Raw genomic sequence first — 26,288 nt, forward strand, 5'->3', positions numbered from 1 at the left:
AAATGGCCCTTGGGGGGGCTGTGTGTGTGTGTGTGTGTGTGTGTGTGTGTGTGTGTGTGTGTGTGTGTGTGTGTGTGTGTGTGTTGTCATGGGTGCCGTAACCCAGGAGTGGAGACACACAGTAGAGACAGGTGAATATCAAAGAAGCACATGTCAAAATTAAAACATTTAGGCAAAGAACCAGCAGAGGCCGTGTTTTACAGAAACAACACGAGAGTGTAGGCCTTTTTTTTCGTCGCCTATATAGGCCTAATATTAAAAGAAGAGAAGGCAAACTTTAATAATTATATATTTTAATTACTATTAATATGTGTTACTATTAAAATATAGCCTAAATATATAATTCATGTCAATGCCTGCATAAAGCCTAATCAAGTTTTTTTCCCCAAACCCTTATCAGTAAATCGATTTTTGATTCAAACTAAATTACTTATAGGCTACTTTACTCAGTCAGAACTGAAGTCTATCTATCATCTATCTATCTACAATCTACAATAATATAAAAAAATATTATTGCCTGTTTTCTCATTGGCAAAAATGAAAAACTCTTATTAAGAAAAGACAAACCAAAACTTCTTAAAAGACATGTATGCTATATGCATACGCATCGTCCTTCCCTAAGGTGCAGGTTAGTGAAAAGGTCCAGGTGGAATCCCAATTAAGCTGCTCAAGGTGCAGAGCAGAGCTCTGCGGCCAGGCCGTTGTCTTTCTTCTGCTCATCCTGCAGTGACGCTTTGTCAGATCCCCTGCGCAAACACATGAGATGCTCTGGGATCTGACTAGGCGGCATTGCAGGACGAGAATAGGGGCTGGATTTCCATGTCGGGAACAGCAGGAACATGCTGCCAGCTGCTGCGGGAGCTCCGCAATACCAAATGATATGCGTGTCTGCGTTCGTGTGCGTGCTGCCTCTTTAACATGTTCCAAAATGTTTTTTTATGATACACCACTGGCTCATGCGGTGTGAATCAAAACTTTATTAGAGGAACCTACATGTGTGGCAATAGCCAGCTAAAGAACAGAAAAAACGACCTTTAGTAAGCTGCATATCTTTAATCGATTAAGCGCAAATCAAGGTGAAGACCATTGTTACATGTACGCAGAGATACAGATTACAGTTGTAGCCTACTGTACAGAGAGTAGCCTGCAAATGGAATTATTTAATCCGACAGGGACAATCAGTTCAGAGAAAAAGTCACTTATAGCCTACCTGCAGCCAAATCAGTCATTCATTCCAGAGGAAAGGTTTGCATTTATGATAATTTGTTGCAGCATGCATCTTTAAAACCATGCACCTTTGCCACACTTTTTCTTGTTCGGTCCTTCCGCAGGGGTTACTAAGGAGATAAGACGCTGCTGTGGTGCGCAACTTTGTATAGCCATAGTAAACTTTGGTACGACCAAGAATGCCCGACAGGATCTTGTAGTGATCATTGCCACATCAAACTGGAGACTATATGGCGACCTCCCTTTATCCGGTTTACGCGGTAGGCCTGCAGCTGATTTTCTATTTATAGTTGTGGCAAACTCGGATTTATTTGACAAATCAAGGTATTTTGACTCAAACAATCGCAAAGAGGCCCGGATGTAGCTTACACCTTGCAGAAATTTCCACAATAATGTCAAAATACGTTTTCTGTCAGTTACGATAAGTCTGGAGAGTGCAGATCTCGTGACAACTAGATGATAAATCTTTATCTTAATGCCCCCCGCTGTTCAGCACTTGCTGTTTGCTTCGGTAGCTCCATAATGTATGAACACATTTTAAGGTTGCAGTGCAGGCTTCATTATTTTGAGACAGAGGCGGAGAAGGTGATACTCAGACTTCGCGGAGGGGAGTGAGACGGTGATGAGCAGACAGGTCTGGGCACGCCCAGGCCCCCTGACACCCTGTGCCACCTCTCTGGGACTACATTGGTGTGATCACACCTGGATGAACTGCTCACTCTCCATTTTGAACACTGATAAAATGATCATGTATGAACTAGTTGCCTATAGTTTGTTTCCACGTGTAGCTTTTTAACATGTTAACATGTAAATTCATTTATTCTTGTTTAGTGTAATCGTGCTCATTCTAAACCATTTCTGTTTGTTTGGGTGCTTGCCTGTGTGTGTGTGCTCTGTAGAGTGATCTGCCCCTCACCAGACCACCCATCCTCTAAGATGTCCCAGTCCACCATTACAGAAGAAGGAGGCACCTTCGAGCACCTGTGGAGCTCCCTGTGAGTGTCACCACCTGCTGACGGCTGCTTTCCACCCAATTAACATACTTACCGAATTAGCAATAGTTCAATGAAAAAACATGAAATGTACCAATGATCACAAAACACTAAGATTATGTCAACACCTGATTACTTTATTCTAATTATACACCAATCCTGCAGTCTATAGAGCAGCTAAGGTTCAGGATGACGTTTTGAAAAAATGTGAATATTTATTAGAGCTACTGGTGTTGCAGACATAATGCTTCATAATTCTGCATAATAAAACAAGCAGTCCCAAAATCATCTTTAATAGTATAACTAAACAAAAAAAATAAAGGGTTGCCCTTCCTTTAAAACTATTCTGATAACATTTTTTACAAAAGTCTACATGCTTTTTTTTTCTTTGAAAACTCATCCCTCTTTGATCAACTTGAATCCATGGTGTTGTGTGTGTTCACAGGGAGCCAGACAGCACCTACTTCGAGCTCCCCCCAGGCAGCCAGCCAGGTGAGCGGCCATTGCCTTCTACCAGCACCTCGGGCAGCCACCGCAGCACTGTGGAGGGCTCCATGGACGTCTACCACATGAGGGACATGAACGATAATGTGATGGTAGGAACGTGAGCTCTCATTAAAGTTATTTTTTGGTCAATCTCTGCTTTTTCTTTTGAGAAGCTTTTTTATGTTACCTGAAGGGTGTTTTCTTCCTCTGTGTCAGATCTGATGGACACACACACATACTTCCAAAGATCTTTTCTTGTCCCCTTTTGTTTGTTGTATCCCTTCACTTTTTCCCTCCAGTGTAGAGGAGATTCCCTCCTGTGTATTTTCCCTCTCCTCTGCAGCCTTTTCCCTCTCTCTGTCTCACTGCTGAGCGGCCTGCAGGGACAGTGGGTGTGTGCTGGGGGAGGGCTAATTAAAGTCCAAGGCAGGACCCCTTGCTGCTCCACTGTGGAGCCATCTGTAGGCTGGGGTGTGTCTGTGTGCATGTGTGTGTCTGCGTGCAATAACAAACATGCACATATGTTTGCAGCTGTTTGTACCAGTGGTGGCCAGTAATTCAGTGCATATACTGCAAGTACTGTACTTCACTACAAATTTGAGCTTTTTGTACATTACTACAGTATTTTCTTTTTATGCCACTTTGTACTTCTACTCCACATCTCACAGGGAGATATTGTACTTATACTTCACCATTTATCTGACAGCTTTAGTTACTAAAGCATATTTGGGGACTGCAGATGTAAATTTGCCTAAGGCTAACTCTGGAGTAATGCATCAAATGTTTACATTTATGTTATTAATTGCACATGGTCCCTTCTAAATAAAAATCAATCAATCAATCAAACTAATTACTTTATAATTTAAGATTTTTACACACAAACCATTAAGTTTACTTGTTATAAATTTCACTACCCATTTTATACAAGCACCGCTGACACAATTGTTAGATTGACAATGAAATAAACTGGCAACAACTTTGATCGCTTTAAACATTTTTCATATAAAAACATTTCATGGTTCGAACTTCACTAATGTGAAGATTTGCTGCTTTTCCTTATAATTATTTTAATTTATTTGTAATAATTGGTTAGACAAAGCAAGCATTGGCAAGCTGCCACTTTGGGCTCTGGGTAATTGTGACAGCACTTCTCAGTATTTTAAGAATTTCAAAAAGTTGATTGATTGAGAAAATAACCATCAGATTAATCCTTAATGAAAATAATCATTAGTTGCAATCTCACACAAAATAGTTAAAAGGAACTCCCTCTCAACCAACTACAACAGTAAAATCCTGCTTTTACATTAATGCATGAGTAATAATATTAATCTAATATATAATAGTATAACAGTCACAGGACATGTTTCTTTCTGCAATGACTACTTTTAATACTTAGTACATATTCCTGATTTTACTTACACTTACTTACTTTAGTAACATTTTCAATGCAGGACTTTTCTTGTAACAGAGCATTTTTACAGTGTGCTATTAGTACTTTTACTTAAGTAAAGGATCTTAATACTTCGTCAACATCTGGTATGTACCTGTATATTTTTGTTGCTGTCTTGAAACGTCTTATCCACATAATGTATGGCAACTTTTTATGAATGAAGACATTAAACAAAATGTTTTTTGAACCCTCACAGACAATGTAATTATTTTACCGATGATCATGTACAGTACAAAGTTTTATGCACGGATCATCTTGCACTTTTGTTCCCTCTATCCATATCTGTTTTTCCAAATATAAAATCAGAATTCACTCCCAACCACACCTATGCCCTTCTGATCTGGAATATTGGGATCTAATATTTCAGTGGGCAAGCCTGGGCCTGCCTGGCTGGTTAATGAATAGTCATGACATAAATTGGGGGGCGGAGCAAGGATTTGTTGTTAGATGCAAGGCAAGTTGAGAAGGCCCAGTCAAGCAAGGGAAACAAGTGGAGGAGAGCAGTGGCAGGACGTCTCCTGTATGCTCCATCATGTCCTGCTCCAGCAAGGGGTCCGTTGGCCACGGAGAGTTTGACTCTTACAGTCACACTTGACCACAGCGTGTAAGTCGTATAAGAGCCGAGACACAGAGACATCATTGAAACATCTTACCTTTCAGGAGCCTTAAGATGCTGTGTGGTGTGGTGAGTGGAGCAGAGTCAAGTATTCTGGCATATTCAGGAAAAAAACTGTAATGTTTGAAAAAGGTGTCTTACTGGTCCAGTGAAGGCAGTTTGTGTTATGGAGGGTATACGTTTTAGTATTACTTTGGTTCACTGTTTCCAAATGAGTGGCAATCTGACAGATGAAAGAGTGCTCATGAGTGATCATGCGGTTGTGAGAGTGAGTTGATATTTGAAAATCAGGCCTGCATTCTCTTGTATTTTCCATGCATGCATAAGTGGCCATGGCTACCTGAATTTGTGTGCTTTTATAGTACAATTTGGTGTGTACCCCGGTATAATGGGGCTAGTTTGATTATCATTACGTTAACAAGTGTGATTCATTTGGAAAGATGGATGGTCCCTGAAACACTGGCACGTCCAACCACATGATGGGATGGCTAGCTGTGTTTTAACTTTCCCTTCATTTTCCTCTGACATTGTTTGTGAAGTACTTAGGAATTACCTCTGAAAATATTATAGTCATCTATCACTATTAACCTATAATTTATATATTTAAAAAAGTGTATTCAACAGGTTGGCATGAGAGTGAATTGTAGATCCCGTCACTGCACTTTGCGATGTATTCCCAACAGGGGGCAACCTTCTTACACATCACTCCACATTTTACCCCCTCTCATCCTTACCTCTTTTTAACATAGCTGGTGTTGTTTAGACATGCTCCAGATTTCATATAATGCCATGTTCATTTGTGTAGCCTAACATATAATTTTGGTCATGCTGTTTCTTTATTTCAGCTGGGCCATATGACAACAACTCAAGTTGTGTTGTTAACTGTTAAAAGTGTGAAATTTGATAAAACTATTGTACAGGGGTTAGTTTATTAATGAGTAGCTGTAAACAGAGGTCATTAGCAGGGTGATTCTCCTGATCCTCAGCCTAATATGTTTCAATCATCTTGACAAGTGAGGGCTGTTGTGGCTGGCATATCTACGTTTTTAAATGTTTAAAGCTCAGCTTTGAGTGGCAGATACCAGGAAGCTGCCCATAGGGGACATCATATGCTGTTAGGATGGGAGGCTTAAACACTTACACAGAGTGAAGACACACACACACACTTGCTCACACTGTGGCAGAGGTTTTAGCTCTGTTTCAACTTGTTGTGGATCAAGTTTAGGTATTAAGAGCAAGCACACCTGTGAGTGCATGAGTCTGTGCGGCAGTGAGTGTGTGTGTGTGCGTGCGTGTGTATGTTCCCGTGTGTGTGTCAAGGTTTTTTTTGTTGTTGTAGACACATACACCTGGGCTTACCTTGTGCCCGTAAAGCCCCTTTGACAATACCTGTTAGAGGAAGATTTCAAATGTAATAAATAGGAAGATCTTAAAGGAAGGACGGAATGACTATCTATCCACCTATCATAAGAAAACAAACAGCATCAGTCTAGATACTCGTTTCCATATTTTTCATGAGAGCAAACATATTTCTATAGCAGTCCTCTTTTAGTCTGACTTAAGACATTTAAAACACTTCATAATCGCTGTCACTTACAATTTTTTTTTGTTTTCAAAATATCAGTAAATAGTAAAAAGAAATTTCCTGTAATTTCCTAGAGGCCTATGTGACATCTTCAAATTCCTTATTTAATCCAAACCAACACTTCCAAACCTAACAATGGTCAGTTTGTTATCATAGTCTACATGACATAGAAAAGCAACAAAAATCTTTCATTTGAAAACCAGTGAAAGTAAGGCATTTTTGCTGAAAAGAAATTATTGAGATGATTAATCAGTTATCAAAGAAGTGCCGCACTAATTTTATTATTTACAAATCAATTAATCGACCAAGCATTTCAGCTCTACTTTGCTGCTTATTTGAGACTTCATGTCCAGAAAGTAAACAACTATTTGTCATCAGTTGTTTTGAACCCAGCTGTCTCCCATATGATGTGTTGAGTTGTGCATGTACCTGAGTTAGAGTCATCCCATACATGCATACTCATTTACCTTTTACCACTCAAGCTTTCATCTGCTGAACCATGGTCCACATATCCTTGTGTGACTTTGGGCCAGTTTTTCTACCTGTGTTAGTTGTAAGTTTGAAAACACAAAGCAGAGCTGAGGGGCAAGGCCACAAGGTAATGTGATGCTGTGTATTGCTTAAGGTTGGGGATTTACAACTTAAAAGTATGGTATAGGTAAATATAACGAGAAAAAACAATAAGGAAGTCTTAATGAATATAAGGTGTGCAGTGGGGGTGGGAAGGTGAATGGTTGTACTGCTTTCATGCTTTCAGCTGGCATACTTATGTTATTTGTTGTACTCCCTTTTCTCTATGTTCACATGGAAACAAACATCCAGTTATTCGTCAGAGATTGTTGTTCTGATTGTTGTATGGATCTAACGCTTACAAAGAGTATACAATTCAGCTAATTTCCAGTCAACATCAGTGATTTCTTTTAAGGTGTCTAAGGTGTTTAATAGTCCTTGTTTTAAACAATCTTCAGCCCTGACTGCTGATTTATTACTATATTAATATACAATACTGCGTGGGGGGGGGGGGGGGGGGGGGGGGGGGGGGTCTGACCTAGGAACTCTTGTTCTTTCATGTGTTTTCCTACTTGCTTCTCTCTCTCTCTTTCACTCACTCACTCTCCATCAGACCAGACAGTATTTACTTAGCGCAGGCCTTCACAAGGTGTTTTGGAGCGTGTGTGTACATGCGCCCCGGCATTGCCGTCTATGTCCGGGCATGCCATAATTAGAACCATTTTTTGGGTTCCCATCCCTCTTTCCCTCTCTCCTTCTCTCCCCTCATCTCAGTCTAACACTTTTCTCTCTCCACGCCAGTCCTCACCTTTTTCCCTGTCCTGGCCGTACATGTGTCTGCGTGAGTGCGTGGTGTGCCCACTGGTGCACGCCTTGCTTGAACTCTCTGATAAGGCTATGGTCCCACACTCTCTCTCTGCTTTGCTGTGTTTGGACATTTCTGACTGAACAGTTGTCAAATGAGACTAGAGGATGTACTACGTGAAAAAGAAGGTAAAAATGATGTTTATTCTGCTTGTAGGATAATTGTGTGTGTACAATGTTAGATCAGTGTTAACCTGCCATCAGTGTCAGCTATTTGACACAGATGTACAGTGCAGGCAGCAGGGATAAATTTGGCAATATTTTTTGAATTAATGATTAAGATTATTACTATGTCGTTTAATCTGAATCAACAGATGTTAAATTAGTTGGATGATGGCTTAATTGTTTTTGAAAGAAAGTAATTGTTTGATGAGTAGAAAGTGGGCAGGGGGACTTACAGCTGGCAGTTTGTGCTTCCTGACTTTTCTGTTTTTGTTCGAGTGTGACAGGGAATCACTAAAGGATCATGGATGATTAAAAAAACAAAACAAATTACAGCAGCAGCCACAAAACAGTTTTCCTTGTTTTGTAGCTTCTGAGTCTGTGTGCAACTATACATGGGCCTCACAAAGTGCATTACCTTTGAGAAGTGTGTCATCACACACCTCAGTGCAACATATTTTCCCTCTTCTCAAATACAGCAGAGAGGACAAGAGGGGAATGGCAGGCAATTAGCAGATTATGCTTTTACAACTTACCTCATATAGCCCAAAGGAGGTTACTGTGGGGACCTCACTGCAACTGCCACTCACTCACGCAAGTTTGTGTCCATGCATTCAAGTGTATTAATCACTCAGAAAGTGCTCATCATTGACACCTACTGTTTCACATGCACCCACCCCACACACATGCAGCATCACACACGCACACTACACATCTTTTCCTTCCCAGTGTAATGCGATCTCTCTTTAAGCCTCCAAGTCCCTGTCTCTCCGGCACCTCCACCTGTGCCCTCCCTCTGTCTCTCTCCTCCCTCCCTCTTCGCCTCCCTCATTCACTTCCCTCTTCGTTTCTCCCCAGTCCCAATACAACTTGCTGAGCAGCAGCATGGAGAGCCTGGGGAGCCGTGCGACGTCCGCCAGCCCCTACAGCTCCGAGAACGCCTCCTCGTCGGCCGTGCCCACCCCCTCACCCTACTCCCAGCCCAACTCCACCTTTGAGGGCCTATCACCTGCCCCGGCCATCCCCTCTAACACCGACTACCCCGGACTGCACACCTTCCAGGTGTCCTTCCAGCAGTCCAGCACTGCCAAGTCTGCCACATGGACCGTGAGTACACACACTTTCTTGACTTTGGCATGCAGTGTGTGTGTGTCTGTGTGTGCCTGTGTGTTTCTCCATCTTTGTCTTTCTCTCTTTCTGGCTCTCTGTCTAACTGAGTTACTATCTTCCCAACACATAAACATTCACACAAAGACATTATTTCACAGACACATACACACAGTCACTCACTCAAGCCAGCACATGTGCAGGCGTGTCCCGTCCAAGTGAAAGTAGTACATCATTCAGTGATTCATCTTGTCCTCCACTCACCTTTATTCGCATCCTGTGTGATGAATGCAACAGGGAAAGTTTGGTACGTGGTTGAGCATGTTTTTGTCCTTTGTGTGTTTGACTTTTTAGACAATTCTTGCACTCAGAATATTAAAAGAAAACAATAATTGACTCAAGTTTAAAAAAAAAAAACAGTTTGGTTTCTTAAACCATTTTATCTTGTAAAACACGTTTCAATAATAATTTAAGACATTAATAACAGTTTCCCCTACAGTGTCACTCAATTGCTTAGAGTTTATCAACAATGAGTGTAATATTTATTGTATTATTACCAGTACCATTACTATTATTTAACATCTCTATGTGGAACTTGTTTTGTACTACTGTATTTTCCCCCCATCCCCCAACACAACTAGCCAAAGCAGCTGGCCGCCCACCCTGAACCTAGGTTCTGTTCGAGGTTTCTGCCTGTTAAAAGGGTTTTTCCTTGCCACTGCCACCATTGCTGGTTCTCTATAAATAAAATTACAAAGAGCGTGGTCTAGACCTGCTCTATATGAAAAGTACAATAAGATAACTTCTGTTATGAATTGGCGCTATGTAAATAAAATAGAAAAATAAACAAATTAATACAATTTTAATGTACTTCTCATATCTCTCATATATCTCATATAACTTCACTATATGAGATCAATGCAGTATTAATACATTGTAATAATAACATATTATTACAGTAACAATACAAATATTTGGAAAAGGCTGTAATAGTATGACAGTTGTATTAATCCATACATGATACTGTGGTTGTTCCATGTTTTTTTCCCTGGGTTATGGAAAGTCAACATCTGGTATTTGATTTGACTTTTGGGACATGCTTCTTACTAAGAGGGCTTCCATGTGTTGAAAATATGACTATTCTTTTGTAACAGGAATAATATAACACACTTATAAATGGACTGATATTGAACACATACGTAAGCAAATAAATCTTCTTACTGCTACTAATGTTACTACTCAGCAGCAGTAGTAGTAGTAGTAGTACACAACTACATTTTACTATTTTAAGCGGTACAGGAATAAACAAAAGTAAAACCCTGAACTACGGAACTTTGGGTAAGACTTTACTAAACCCCACAATTAGCTTGTGATGATGCTGGTGAGAGACAGGTGAAATGGGAGCTGTTTAATTTGTCATGACCCGATGACAAAGGTCTCCTGGTGGAAAGGTGTCACCTCCGACTGTCACACAGTTGACCTCCCTGAAACAAGAGAAGCAAGAGACAAGCTGCACTTCCTTCACTGTGTGTGTGTGTGTGTGTGTCTGTGAGCGTCCAGGCCTGTGAATGTGTGATCAACTGAGAGACTCCTCTGTGGCTGTGTTTGCTGGAAGTAACCATGCGTGGTGTGCTCCTTCACTCAGCCCTCAGTGATGTAAGAAGATCCCCCTCTGGACATTAGAGCGGTGGTCTTTGACCTGCCGCTTTTCTTTCTCTCTCTCTTTCTTCCTCCAGTCTTATCACACACACTCATGGCTGTCACCTCTGGCGCCTTAAGTTATGCCCCGTCCCCTCTTAAAATAAGTCCATCATCTCCTTTCTCTCACTTCCATACTCTGACCCAGGTCTATCCCACATCCAAATTAAATTGACAGAAACCAAGGAAAACATGGACCAGAATTATTAGTTTGTTTTACATGAGAAATTTCTGAAATATGGCAGAAACCTGTTTCAACCTGTTTGGTTAAACATGATACTCACTACTCAAATTAATAACCTGGCTTTCTCCCCCTGATACCCTTTTAGCTTACAGTTTTGAATGTTCCTAATAACTTGATTAAGGAAATACATTAAATCAAAGAAGCCTGATAATGTCCCATTTTCAAAAATATTTTGAACAGTCTGATTCAGTGTCTTTACTCACTACACCATCCTGCAGTTCCACCTACCCCTTCGCAACAAAATAAACTCCTCTTATCGGCTTTGGTTCGCATGGATAATAGATTGAAAATTACCCCAATTTTATGAACAAAGAGGAAGGGAGTTTTTGACTCGCACACAACTTAAGAAACAGATAATGAGGCACTAGAAAAATGATTGTGAGGAAACCTGTGATTATTCAGATGCCTCTGCTGCCATTAAACAGGAGGGATTAGAATGAGAGAGAGACTGGGTGATTGCTTATAGCTTTTATGGAGTTTACTGTAATGCTTATGTTTTTATCTTGCGCGCCTGATCATAAGATTGGCAAAGTATCAAAAGATGTATTTAAGTGTTATTATATAGAAGCTACTTTATAACAAAATGTTTTGTTTTGTGTGACAATATGCATTATGATCATGTGTGATAGAGTAGGATACTATATGATACCACTGATTGCCTTACAGGAAGCCTTACAGATGTTATACCTTTGCGTTTCAAAAACATTTTTGAAATGCAGGGGAAAAAAATGTTTCTTCCCAAACGTGTGGACACAAACCATGAAGATCAAGTGTACATAAAGGTTTGCCAGGCTACGTTTGAGCTCATTGGCAAAAGGCTTTTGGAAGGCTCAGATCATGTCGGCGAGTCGTTTTAGAAGTCTTAGTATTGAAAAGAAAAGAGATTACGGTCAAGCCTCTCAGAAAGAACATGTCTCCGTTAATGAGTGGGGATTCCCCAAAAATAACACAAAGGGGTTTCTAATGCATGCGCATTTGGGTGTGTGTATTTATGCGAAATTCAGTGGTAGGCCAAGGTTTTAACATGCTTGAAAAAAAAAACAGATGACTATGTGGACCAGACTGAGTCATCTTATTTGAATGAGGGAGGTAACGGTCTGGGTTTCTCGCTGATTTCTTGTGGCCTCAAGCAGTGGGGAATGCGGAATGCCATAGGGGTATGTTGACTATAATCAGTTACCTAGCTGCCCTCCATCCCCACCCCTTCGCCTCCCACTAAGAGCGGGTGGCATGCAGTGCTTTGGGAGATTACGAGAAAGGTAGCAGCCGTATTGCGTCAGGCATTTCTCATTAAATCCCCTCTTCTCAAGTTGTCCACTTGAATGACTGATGGGAGGTTAGGTTTGTGGCTGCACCAACCACATCTGCTTCACCATTCAAAAGGAGAACAAAGAGAAGAGAACAAAAACCAGGAGACACAATCATAATGTTTCCACATCCAGTAAGTCCATTCAAGCCCATATTAAGATAGTCTGGTAATCCTCCAGTCCCTCTCCTGTCTCGCCAAGACATTGTGCATTAGTGATAATAGTTCTGAAACATTGCCACTCTCTCGCCTCCTGAAGATGATTCTTGGCTTGGACGCAGGCAAGCATCACTGCGGCTGGGAATTAGATCTAACACCTCAGCCTTGTCAAATAATAAGACCTCTTTCCATACACTCAGACTTTAGTTTATGTGTGTGTGTGTGTGTGTGTGTGTGTGTGTGTGTGTGTGTGTGTGTGTGCGCGCGTGCATACAGTATTTGTCAGGAGTAGGGGTTGTGTGTGATGCGGTGGTTGCGGGCTCGAGCATGCAGTGCAAGGCAGCTTGTCAGAAGCTGCTTTTCCCAGCTATTAGCCTTTCTCCGTTTGGACACAGGTCCCAACACGCCCTGCACGATGTATCCTTCCCTTCCTTTCCCCATGCATCATCCACGACCAGATCACCACTGGCCTTCCTGCTGAGCACCAGAAAACACACTCAATAAGATTTCACACACATTTCTATGCTCAGGTGGGTTATATGAAAACATAAGCAAATACATTAAGCTGTTCGTAATTATTTTATAATGTTTGTGGGATTCAGATCAATTTCTTTATCTACTGTAAATGCAAGTGCTTTTTATAGTTACCCAGTAAACGAAGTGCTTAAATAAACCAGTCTCCAGGATGGATATTTAACATTGTCAACAGTATCGACACTCCAAAGACTGTGGGATGCCATCAATCTAATGTGGAAACTAATGTGTTCGTTATTTGCTCTGTTCTGCTGTGTATCCTTTAACACTCGGTGTAACAATGCCATCCTGTCTAGAAGACTGAACTTTTACAGTGTCCATGGACTGTGCCAGTACTGTAAATGCATCCTTGAGATGACGGTGAACAGCAGTGAATATAAAGCTAATTTACTATAACTACTTACAGTATGTGATTCATTGCTATTCAAGGCAAAAATGTTTGGATTGGATGCCTCATCAATTATTTCAGGGTTAATCTATTACTTATTATTATAGACAATCATGTTTAGATAATAACTGTTGTTAAAAAAGATCATTACATCTTTCCTTGTTTCCCTTAAAAGTCTCATAAAGACAAACAGCAATTACCATGACGTCAAAGAAAGTGTAGTTGATTCTCCAAATTTCTATATTGAATTCAGTATAATTACAGACTGTATAGAAATTCAGTGTGTGTGTGTGTGTGTGTGTGTGTGTGTGTGTGTGTGTGTGTGTGTGTGTGTGTGTGTGTGTGTGTGTGTGTGTGTTTGTGTGTGTGTGTGTGTGTGTGTGTGTGTGTGTAAGCATATTTGATATTTGGACAGTTAAGCGAATTTGCGGCGGGCAAGCTGTTGCTTGTGTATATGGATGACGGTCTGACAATTATCACCCTGTCTCCAGGAGCCTGTCAGGACCTGCTCCACTGGTCCACTGTGTAGAGGCAGGGGATATGGATGGGTGGATATATGAGCTACTGATACATCTATGTATTTTATAGCTCAAATTGCATTGCAAGTTTTGTAGTAAAACATAAATCTCCCTAATGACCTCCAGAAAAGAAAGTCCACCATGTAAATTAAACTGAAGAAAATGAACATGTCACTGCCTGCTCTGGAGTCATGAGATGAAGGTTGCCTGTCCATAAAGCTTAATGGTAAAAAGCATAATAGGTCTTTGTGAAGCTTATTTTTACAGGAAATATTTGTTAGTTAGTAGTAGGTAGGTAGTCTAAATTAAAAATTGGAGAAAGGCCCAGCAGTTAGCAAAGGTTTATTGTGCAGATTCTGGAAATGTAAAGAATTTCCTAACATTGTTAAAGATTTAGAAATTTGTATTGCTTCATGTAAAAATCATGTTCTCCCGTCTTTTTCCAGTTCGTCTACATCCCTTCCTCCTTCTTTATGTCCTGAAACAAAGCCAAGTTTATGCATCACTCAAGATCTCTTGTCTGTACAAGAAGATGCACATCAAATACTGTAGTTCTTTTATTAATGTTGCACTTCACTTCTGGCAATGACACGTGGAGCTGAGTTATCTCGTCAGTACATGTGAGGTGTGTGGTGGATAGGTTCAAAGTAATATCGCCAAACGCTGATCCCTGCTGATCCCACAATTTATCAAAATATCTTTTTTTTTGTGGCTAAAGAATAAAATGGTTTTCTGCAATGGCCCCTTTTAATACTAGGCCAACAGAATCTTAGAGTGCAGGTGGAATTTCAAATCATTACTAACCTCCTGTTAGTTTGTGAGTATAAAAAGTTATTTCTCAACACAGCTGCCTCCATCATGGCCACATGCGATTACTGTATCTGCTAATGTAATATTGTGATTGTGTGAGTATGGGTCAATTAAAAAAACTCATGCTGCCTGAAGTTTTCTACACACATGTATTACAACCATGTATAACCACCACCATGACTGGATGTCAATGCCTCCTTTCTGTGATGCTGCCTGTTAAAACATTAAATAACATTTCTCATGTCCCTCTAAATGCTAACGGTGTTAATAGTATTTCTGTTGTGGTCATGCTGGAAAGAAAACTATTGGATCCTTTTAGGAGATGTGATTGTTGCAGCAAGTCCCCAGGTCTGTAAAAAAAAGTCTGGCTGTTGAATCTCAGAGAAATAATTTATCCACGGTATGGACAAGCTGTTGAGACTTGTCAGGAAAAGCTTGGTGGGAAAAGGTAATGTTGTGCACAGGTATTTCCATTGCCCTCAAGGGAGTGCTCATGGCCAAGGGTGTGTGTGTGTGTGTGTGTGTGTGTGTGTGTGTGTGTGTGTGTGTGTGTGTGTGTGTGTGTGTGTGTGTGTGTGTGAGGGGCTTATGTGTCAAAACAAGGAATCCAAGCAGTTGGTGTAGGAATGACTTTATCCCAGCCACCATCAGGCCAGAGGCTGTCTGGTGGGAGAGTCAAATCAGAGTCTGGATAATCAGTGGAATTTTTTAGATATTGCATTTAAATTTGAAGAATTTACAGATGTTTTGGAATCCGTGCAGCAGATGGCTTCAGCTGGCAGCCTGAACCAACCGCAATGACTGCAACTTATTCCTTCGGGACAATTGTGCTCGTCAATATGACAAAATCAGACAATGACTATGACTGACTATGAGGGACTCCCGGTGACACATTTTGTTTTTAACAAGAAACAGAAGTATCGCTCTAAAACAGCATATTTTTAGGAGGCTTCCCTGCCTCCTAAAGGTCTGTTTCTTTCAAGCTCCACACTGCCAATTTGTACAGGCTTTCTGATAAGTCTCAGGCCTAATGATAACAACAGGGTTGTTTTATGAATTTTTAGAAAGCTCGCACCTTTACCACAGATACACTATTCAACTGTTTTCACAGGTTGAGTAGTACTCCTTGGGAAGAGTAAACTGAACTTTAGGTGGAATGTCCCTTTATAAAAGGTGAAGATGGTGGAAGGTGGATATATATGTTTACAAGCTTATGGTTTGTGTTTTCTGAAAGGATGATTGATACCTGCCGAAAATGTCATGGTTAAAACCAGGCTTCAAGGTTTAACTCAAATACTAAAAACATACTCATCGATGAAGCTCAAATTCTTCATGCATAAAAACATTCCCTAAATGGCATATGATCTGATGAAAATGAAATGGGTTTCTGGTTACACCGGGTTTAAGATACAGACCATGTAAATGGTTGGGTTTGAGTATGGCCATCCATCCGACTCTTTTTCTCAACTATCAAATACAAAAAGGCAAAATGGCATTGAAATTTTTTCATATGCAGCATCGCTGACCTAGAGCTGTATTTACTGTTTTTCTGCCTTAGGGTGCGCTGTTGCAGCAAGTCCACACAGGACAACTGTCTCCTACGTTTTTTTTCTGGAAGGCACAAGTTTGATTTGTGTTGGGGCATGTTAAGGGTTTTTTCATCCCTTGGTGTGTTTGAGAGCATCTGTACTGGCATTTACACATAGGCTACATCCTCTGAGGAAACATTGAAGACTTGGCTTTAGCTCAGCATGTTCTCATTGATCTTTACTTACAATAGTTAAAGTCCTACCTTTGTTTTTTTATTCAGCTGGTGGTACATACACTGAGACAACACCATGTTTTCCAAACTGTCATTTTGAACGTCCAGTTCTCCTCCGCCAGCTGTGGCATCTCACATTACCACCCACGTACCCCAGTCTACTGGATAATGTTCATATATTCATTCTAATAACACAGTAATTAACTTTACTACAGAGGTGTAAATTTACTGCTGACTGTTTTACAGTCCCCATATATTTTCCCTTTCCATTTCATTTCATGCTCTCCCTTTCCACAAATAACACAATTTGTTCTTAAGTCATGATTTTATGTTATAATAACAGTGACCTGTGATCACACTCCGTTATTTTTAACCATCATAGTAACACCAAGCTCTTTATTTGACCACCTTGTCTTCTTCACCTCTACTTTTTTTGCTGCTATACTGTTGTAGATTCTTTCCCCTCCTTGGAATTAAAGTTATATCTTGATAGCATTCACATGAAACTGAGAAGACACGGCTCTTAGTTCATGTGTCTATAATGTCTACGTTTAATTTGTGGTAGGTTGTTTAAACGATGTGACTGCAAAGGCATTAATCGATATTTAGCGGGTAACTAATGGATCCGATTCTTATGTTCATATGTTAATTTACTACATTATAAGGTACTCTGGAAAGGAACATTTGCAAAATGCCTAAACTATAAATATGAAGTTAAAATTGAAAGAGAGTTGGGGGTACAAATTTTAACACAACCGTGATCAGCATTTTGTTGAGCAAAGCAGTAGTTTACATTCCCCTGACTGACTGATTGTGATGTTCTGAGGATATCCGATAGCTCTTTCATTGCTGCTTTTCTCTCATACACACACAGAAAATATATACGTCATATGTCAGCTCAGGTCACTGACTCAAGCCTCTCCGGCCCCGCGTGTGTTCTTTTCTCACCCAGTACTCTCCCTTGCTGAAGAAGCTCTACTGTCAGATTGCCAAAACCTGTCCTATCCAAATCAAGCTGTCGTCCTCTCCTCCACATGGCAGCATCATCAGAGCCATGCCCGTCTACAAGAAGGCGGAACACGTCACAGAAGTTGTCAAACGCTGCCCCAACCACGAACTAGGACGAGACTTCAATGATGGTATGATCAACAAGCGTGGCCCTTTGACAGTTTATACTTCTATACCTTTCTCCAAGATATGCCAACGATATCTCAAAATGAAATCATTTTGTTGTTAGGTGAACATTTCTGAGGTATTTAGTGAATGACTGTGAAATCAACCATGAGAGGATAAAATACATATTTCATTAATCCTAGCTTACCTTGTGAATTTTGCCCTGATCACAAACATTTTGTGCATTGAGCTTTAAATAAACCAATACTGTCTGGTGTATGGGATGTGTGATGCTTTGACTTAACTGTGTCCTTTTCCTATTGTTCTCTCCACAGGTCAAGCTGCCCCAGCCAGTCACCTGATCCGAGTGGAGGGGAATAACCTCTGTCAGTACGTGGATGATCCCGTAACTGGCCGGCAAAGTGTCTTTGTGCCCTATGAGGCTCCACAGGTTGGTGGTTCATCAGCTCACAATGCATTGTATTAGGTTCCTTAGGGACTGGACTCACAGCTTTAAACATCAGAAATGATGGTGAATGTACAAAATATTTTGGGATATTGACTCTTTTCATGAAGCATACTATTTATGAAGTGAATCCTTGTTGATTTTTATTATAGCAGTTAAAATGGGGTCGGGCTGATGGTAAATAAAAGCCATCGAGATATCGAGAAAGCCTTTGACAAAAATGAGAAGTGGTTGTTAGATGTGGATTATGCAAATGTTTACACAAATCAATATCTGAAAGATGTCCCTAATATGTTGTACATTCAGCCCAAATGTTAAAACACACAATGGATAAAACAATGAATATTTCAGTGAGGTATTTCATAGGAGGCACATCTATAAATAAAGATGCCGGGCATGTCCAAACAAGCACAATAGTGAGAAATCATCATGAGGAGAGTACACTTGTCTCCTGACACATCAAATTGCCGCCACTGCTCTCTGGTGGTGGATTGGTCACATTTACTATAAAAGGGGAGGTCTTGCTGGAAGATGTGCAGATTGAAAGAAACGGTTTAAACATCCTGAAATTCCATGTTAAGTGTCCAAGACTAAAACAACAATTAAACCAACAAAAAAACTTAAATCCCTCAGTTCCATTCATTTGTGGGATTCATTGTTTTGTGTTTCAGGTGGGGACTGAGTTTACCACAATCCTATATAACTTCATGTGCAATAGCAGCTGTGTGGGCGGCATGAACAGGAGACCCATCCTCATCATCATCACTTTGGAAACCAGGGAGTAAGTCAACCATTCACAATCCATATATGCAGTCTTCTTTTTAATATAACAAGCAATTCTCAGCTCTTTGGCACTTGCTTTATGTTTAGTCTTTCTGGCACCAGGTTTATGAATTTACAAATGTTTTGCAGCAGTACAAACTGACAAATGATCCAAGACAATGACCAACTGACAGTTCAATGGGAAGTGCAGAACATACGACATTATACACATTAGATTATACATACCTTTACTCTACTTCTACTTACTATTTATTACCATTTACCATGACATAAAGGTGTGATCAGACTGGACATGATTGGACAGTGTGGTGTGAAACTATTCAGATCTACCAAGCTTAGGTAAAACTGAATACTTGGACTTAATTTGGAATGTTAGAGAACCTACATTTTTGTCAGGGCTCTCTTAACACTTCACTTGATGAGAATGTTCTATTCTCAATCATCTCTGCAGTGGTCAAGTGTTGGGCAGAAGGTCATTTGAAGGTCGGATATGTGCCTGTCCTGGCCGAGACCGCAAAGCAGATGAGGACCACTTCAGGGAACAACAGGCTCTGAATGATAGTGTGGCCAAAAATGGCAGTGCCAACAAGCGCAGTGAGTTGAATTAAACTGAATGATGCATTTATGTTAACTAAACTACACAAAGTATTTTAATAGTTAAAGGTCCAGCGACTTTTCAGATACTGAGAAACTTGTATATATTCAACAATCAACGCTGATGCAAGATGGTCCAAGATATCTTGGTCCTCAAAAAGAATGAGACTGTGAAATGTGTTAGAAACCTGTTTGATTCTGACTCTGTTTCTGTTGTTTGCAGACTTCAAACAGAGTCCGCCAAATATTCCCAGTCCCAATATTAACATGAGGAAGAGGCGGCATGGAGAAGAAGAAATTTACTATATTCCAGTAAGAGCTTTTCACACACTTACCATTTTACATTAAAATAGTGTCAATGATACAAATGATAAAATACACTGAAAACAAATGAACCATTTTTAAAGGACAGGCTCACCAGTCATTATTCATTGACTGGTTTATGTTATGTTCTTGTGTATGTTTGTGTGTAGGTTCGTGGTCGGGAGAACTTTGAGCTGCTGATGAAGATTAAAGACAGTTTGGAGCTGGTGGAGCTCGTGCCACAGCCACTGGTGGAAACCTACAGACAGCAAACACAGCAGCAACTTCTGCAGAGACCGTGAGTCACTCCAACACTATGCACAAGCACATAGATCCATCATGGTACACATTATGTACATATAAACATACTGTACAAACTAAAAAGATCAACCCAAACACATGGACACACAAGAAGCACATAAATCCATACACCTTTCTTTATGATACATTTTTCAGTAAAATTAAGAGAAGAGGTTGAAGTTATCAACTCAGAATATATTAAAACAACCCTCACAAAAGCTGAATTTAGAGTCTTGTTGATTTCATCAAACTGTTGTGAAGTGTCTTTCGCTCTCACTAAAACACAGACGCACACATTCCTCTAACCTCAGCCACATTTTCCTCTTTTCTCTAGGAGCCATATAGCATCACCCACCTCTTACTCCCCACTGTCCAACATGAACAAGCTTCATGCCCATGGAGGCCTCAGCAAACAACCCTCAGTCAACCAGCTGGTGGGGCAGCAGCCCCAGCAACACCCCACTGCCCCCAACTCCATAGCTCATATGGGTGAGTATCTATGTGTGTGTGATTCAAATCAAAACAGATTTACTCATAAAGCACATGTTTCAAACCACTTTGTCATCAAGATTTCTGATCGGAAAATATCAATGCCAAAGGAGTTGATTTTGTAGTACAGTTCTTTGTGCTTTTTTGCTGCTCGCCATTTTATTGATCACCCCTTCCTTTGTCACAGGTTCAAACATGCTCAACAGCCACCACATGCAGACCAATGGTGATATGAATGGTGGCCACAGTAGTCAGACTATAGTGTCTGCTTCCCACTGCAGCCCGCCCCCTCCGTATAACCCTGACCCCAGCCTTGTCAGGTACCTCACCCTCCAATGACACTCCTTCTTTATCCTCCTGTAAAGGGCCAGCAGACAATCATCTGCACTTGTTGGGTTAAATATGAATGGGTGCAATGTTGATGCCAAAACAGCTTGTTCGTTTGGCCATGTTCGTATAAATTTGGTCAGTTTTTTCCCTTTTGCAGCAAAATGTGTCTAGATGGAACTGTGTTATACAGTCAGTTTGATTTGATTATGGCTGATTTGTAAAGGCTTGCAATTACGTCACAAATCTCCTTGCAACCTGGTGCCATAATGAAGGTCCACTGGAGAATTGGCTGCATGTAAATATGCATGTAATATCTAAACATAATACAGCTCCACTAGAAAAATACATTACCTGGTAGGGTTGTGTTATGGGAGTAAGTTCAATAATGTTTTAAAAGGTAAGGCCCTATTTTCACATATTTTGGGGTTTAAATAGCTAATACGTATAAAAAGTTTTGAAATCCGTGCAGCAGATGACTTTAGCCAGCAGCTGCAAACTGGCGAAAGTGGCTGCAACGTATTCATGTGGGCCAATTAAGACCCCATCCACACCACTACGTTTTTAAAACGAATCGATCTCCGTCCACACCAGCGTTTTAGCTGCATAACAGAATTGATCTCTTGTCATGCACATGCCGGTGTAAACATGAAGCAGATGGTCTACTCCACAGCTGCAGAAGATTTGGCTAAAAAAATACTACAGATGTACTGCAGATGAAGAACCACACCAGATATTTCTTTTGCATGGACCAACAATGAGCTGGAACTCTTACTGAATGTAACATGGGACTTTAAAGCAACTGTGGCGGTGGAAAACAGACTGGAAGTTGCAAATACGGCGACATGCACAGTACAAGTGTAGGCTGTAAGTGTTATTTGCACGGTACAAAATATTTTATTAAACATACTAAAATTAAAACTCTGTCTGTGTTTTTGCTTTGCATGACTTACAAGACCCAATCAGAGAGCCAAATGTGAGTGTCTGCGTCATCATTTTAAAGTCCTCCGTTTTTGCCCGTCTGCTCTAAAACGTTACCCTGGAGTTTTTAAACGGTGTCGGCAGCGTTTTCAAACGTTTCCATCTTAGGTCTTCGGATTCACCATTTCAGTCTGGACAGGAGATGCAAACTTAGCTAAAGGTCTCCGTTTAAAAATGAAAACGTAGAAATGTGAATGGCCCCTAAATCAAGGCAACCAAATTGCATCCACAAAAACTTCTTCTTATTGCCACTGACCGGCTCAGACTGTCTAACAACATCATGGAAGTAACACCTGCTAATACCCCTTGTTTTTAACCAGAAAGTCTCACTCAAGGACCGTACTCGCTGAGAATTCTCGTGAGAGACGAGTTGTTGCAGAAAGACAATGGTGGAAACGTGAGTTTAGAGAGAGGAGTTTGTTGTCTACATAGAGGAATTTCATGCAAGACTTTTATTTCCCAACGTTACTCCAACACAACAAACTCCTCTTTCCAACTCTGACTGACGTTTCCACCGGTTTCTTCCTTGAACAACTTGCCTTTCACGAGATTTCAAAGCGAGAATTGTCCTTGAGCTAGACTTCTGTTTCTGGCTAAAAACAAGGGGTGTTACTGTGTGTTACTTTTAGGGATCCTTTCCATTATGTTGTCAGACACCTGGTATAACAGTCTGAGCCTCTCAGTTGCAAAAAGAAGCACTTTTTGTGGATGTATTTTTTGATTTTCACAGGGTGCGATTAGCTCAGTTGGTAGAGTGTGCACCCCATGTACAAGCCTGAGTCCTTATTCCAGCGGCCCGGGTTTGAATCCAGCCCATGGCCCTTTGCTGCATGTTGTCCACTGTCTCACTCTCTCTTTTCCTGCTTCTCTGTCCTATCTGAAATAAAGGCAAAGAAAGCCCAACAAATTCCCAACGGTTCGCAGCTGCCGGCTGAAGCCATGTACTGCGCAGATTTCAAAAGATTTTGTACCTACTAGTCATTTCGACCCCATAATATGTGAAAATAGCCCACTACGATATAAAAAAGACGTCCCTAGTAGTATGATATGTCTAAAAGTGTATGTCTTTATAAGCCGGGAAAAAATAATTTACCAAGCAATTGGTGGTCATATCAAAGCTAGCTCCTGCTACTTGCATCTGCTGTCTAAATCTGATGTGTTGATCAGCTTCTGTTCAAAAACAACAAACAACAAAACTCTGCTCATACAGCCAAGCTGCTCAAGAGTTGTAGACCTCCACTATGGCCGCCAGAGGGTTCAAGCCTAAACTGTATGTCATACACATCTAGAATCACTCACACTGTCACTGTGTATACAGCCATCTTTTGCAATGCACTACAGCGATTTTTTTCAAAAGAAATTTCCATTGTTTAAGTTGTTTAATTTAAAATTGTTTTTTCATATTTTTTTAAGATAATGTGTCATTGCAGTAGTTTTAATACTTAGACTTTGCTTTTGCAATTTTAACATTTTTGATAAAGCAGGCTTGGTCCACCTTTTTGGTTTCTAGATTGTTATGTTTATTGTACAGTTAAATTGCACATTTAGCTTTTTTTCGATTATACTGTATGTTGCCAAAACTTTTAACATTTCATGTATTTATAATAAAGGTTCTTCATCAAAGCAAGAATGGCCTTATGAATCATTAATATAAATGCATGTTTATGATTTTGTTTCCACTGCATCTATCAAGATGTGTAGTTTCTGTAAACGTGAGGTTAGACATAATATAGACACTGATATAAACTAACAATAGCTTGAGTAGATTGTGAGATAATGAAATAACATAACACAATGTGGTGCTTTTCTATGCGGTTCTGTCTAAAAATAAATCCTAACCCTAATTATTAATCTATTCATCTTTATTCTACTCAAGCACAACTGCACTTTTCACCAGTGTTAATGAAGTTGTTCTTTGTATTGTAGTCCTCCTTTTAGCTTTGTAGCTGTGGTCTGATGGCAGTCTAAGCAGCCCTGCTTTTCTCCCCATACAGTTTTCTAACCAGTGTGGGCTGTCAGAACTTCATCGAGTACTTCACCGCCCAAGGCGTCCAGTCTATCTACCATCTTCAGAGTCTCTCCATGGAGGTAACTACTCCGTTCCTGCACTCACAATCTCACAGTGAAAATTTTGTTTTTTTATATTTTATAGCCTTACAAAAAGTGTGGAGTTTTTGACCATTAGTGATGATGTAAAGCAATGTTTAGATGAGCAGGCTCCATATTTTTTTGTATCTATAATCAAGCACATGAGGATGCACATGCCCTCTTTTTACATGTTTTTGCATTGGAGCTGGTACCACTATTCTGCATTCTTACACTCGTCCAATGTCTTAAATGTGCGCTTTCACCAGGATTTAGGTGCACTGAAGATACCGGAGCAGTCCCGCCTTGTCATTTGGCGAGGTCTGCAGGACATGAAACAAGGTGCTCCCCTCCAACTGCCTGCCTCTACTCATCACCATGACTATCATGGCCAGCAGCTTCTTCGCTCCAGCAGCAACATGGCTGCCTCTGCAATGGCAGCCATTGGGGCTGCTGGAGGGGAACTGCAGCGTCAGCGTGTCATGGAGGCTGTGCACTTCCGTGTACGCCACACCATCACCATCCCCAGCAGGTCAGGTGTTGTTGGGACATCGGGGATGGCAGCAGCTACTGATGAGTGGGCTGATTTTGGTTTTGACATGCCCGACTGCAAGTTGTCACGGAGCAAGCACTCCATTAAAGAGGAGTTCATGGAAAGTGACGTTCACTGAGCCCGAAAAGAATCTTTGGACTGTTTTGCCAATTATTGTCAACATAAACCTATTTACAGAGTCAAAGCATGTGGATAGGGTCTTTAAATGTGCTTTTAAGTGTTACTGTCATATTTCAGTCAGATTGATTGACTGTGTTTTTTGACTGAGTGATTTAGCAGAGAATCAGTTTTGATTGTGGGACATTTTCAGTACACTTTCCTGCGCAGTTTTTATTTTGTGCTTGAACAATTGTTCCACCTAGAAGACTGAACGTGAGATGGCACAAAAGTACGTCTCAAGTCTAAATAGCAAATACCACTGTGGCAATAGCATTGTCTAGGCAATGCTAAACACACATGGTCTGAACTATAATATTTGGGACTCTGATGAGTGCATGTTAAAAGAGGGAACTGTATTTTTTTCTGGAAAACCGGATGTTGTGCAATAATACATGATACATTTTTCTTTTACAGCATCCAATTACTTTTATGGTGAACAGAAAATGTAGCAATTGCACAACCCCACAAATGTCACAGTAGACATATCACCATTTCACAACTTTCTAGTTTCAATTTTGTTTTTAAATACACAAATGTAATTCTCAGCTGACTTATTTATTGTTCTTTCAGTTTTCCTTCACTTGTACAAATGTATATACAGTACCTTGTAAATGTTTTGGACTAGATGTGGTTGAAAAGGGGTATTTAGTTTCAAAATGGTGTATCTTGTTTGAACCAAATGTATAGAACTGAATGGTAATACTGATTACTCAGCTATGGGAACACATAATCATGTATATTTTTATTGGCTATAATAATGTCACATCCTCTAGTTCAGTATGCCCTTATCATTTCATTGTTAAAAATGGTTAATGGGCTTTGGTATTAATAGTGTGTATTCATGAAAACTCCTAAGGAAATCAAAGTCAATACATAATATCATAAGTTAGACATTGCATCAATTTGTTTTTAGTAAGTCGTAGAAAATATTGTGTTAATTCTTGTATAGAAACACACTGCAAAACTGTTGAGTGACAAAACATCAAAAACAGTATTATATCTTTATAGCAGGGATTTAATCAGAATTGTAAACAATACATAAAGAATAGTATCCCTGTTTACCAAGACACTAGACAAGACAGTAGCATTTTCGTCCTTCTCTGTGTATTTTTGAAAACCTTGCAGGGCAAGGTCCTCATATATTGATTATAGCTAGTTGTGTATCTAGTGTGTATCTTCACGGCACTTGTTTGTGGATATTTAATCGCAACATTCCAGTTTTATTTCTAGATTGCCATCCAGCATGAATCATGGTGCAATTCTAGTAATGGTGTCAAATGTGTTTGTAGTAACTACATGACTTTGTGATACGATGACATGATGACATGATAATAATTTGTACCTAACTTGCATCCATTTTCTTTATAAAGGCATTCTCGCTTACAAAGACAGATACCTTCACCCACTAAGCAACAACTGGTCAAAGAAAGAGCACTTTAATACTTTAAAAGTAAAATAATCTAGGATTATTTGTGCTTATGATCAGTATTATGCATTACCACAATGTAATATGTTCTTTGTTATCAGTTTTGTAAAGATTAAGATGTGTACCTATATAACTATTGCTGTCAATGTCAATGTCCATTAGTTTCTGAGGTTGTTAAGTTCAGTGTTTATTCTCCCCTTAAAATTATGGATATTAAACTATTTGCCTCACTTTAATGTCTCTTTTTATCAAAGTCAAAAAAGGTTTTAGACTAATAACTGGTATGACTTT

General features: G+C 40.1%; 1 protein-coding gene across 2 annotated transcripts; it reads left to right on the forward strand.

The window, feature by feature from the left end:
- The first annotated feature begins 1,862 nt into the window (after positions 1–1,862).
- On the forward strand, positions 1,863–25,318 carry tp73 (tumor protein p73). Of its 2 annotated transcripts, XM_046056793.1 has the most exons (14): positions 1,863–1,977; positions 2,127–2,222; positions 2,665–2,815; positions 8,751–8,999; positions 17,371–17,557; positions 17,867–17,982; positions 18,669–18,778; positions 19,232–19,374; positions 19,598–19,686; positions 19,848–19,975; positions 20,312–20,466; positions 20,654–20,786; positions 23,769–23,862; positions 24,129–25,318. In XM_046056793.1, the coding sequence occupies exons 1-14, from the start codon at positions 1,934–1,936 to the stop codon at positions 24,528–24,530; spliced, it is 2,097 nt and encodes a 698-aa protein (XP_045912749.1). In that variant the 5' UTR covers positions 1,863–1,933; the 3' UTR covers positions 24,531–25,318. The 2 variants fall into 2 exon arrangements, with proteins under 2 accessions (XP_045912749.1, XP_045912751.1); XM_046056795.1 differs by lacking the exons at positions 1,863–1,977; positions 2,127–2,222; positions 2,665–2,815 and adding an exon at positions 7,776–7,859.
- Positions 25,319–26,288: the final 970 nt, after the last annotated feature.

Source organism: Micropterus dolomieu, linkage group LG08, assembly GCF_021292245.1.
Source record: "Micropterus dolomieu isolate WLL.071019.BEF.003 ecotype Adirondacks linkage group LG08, ASM2129224v1, whole genome shotgun sequence".
NCBI lineage: Eukaryota > Metazoa > Chordata > Actinopteri > Centrarchiformes > Centrarchidae > Micropterus > Micropterus dolomieu.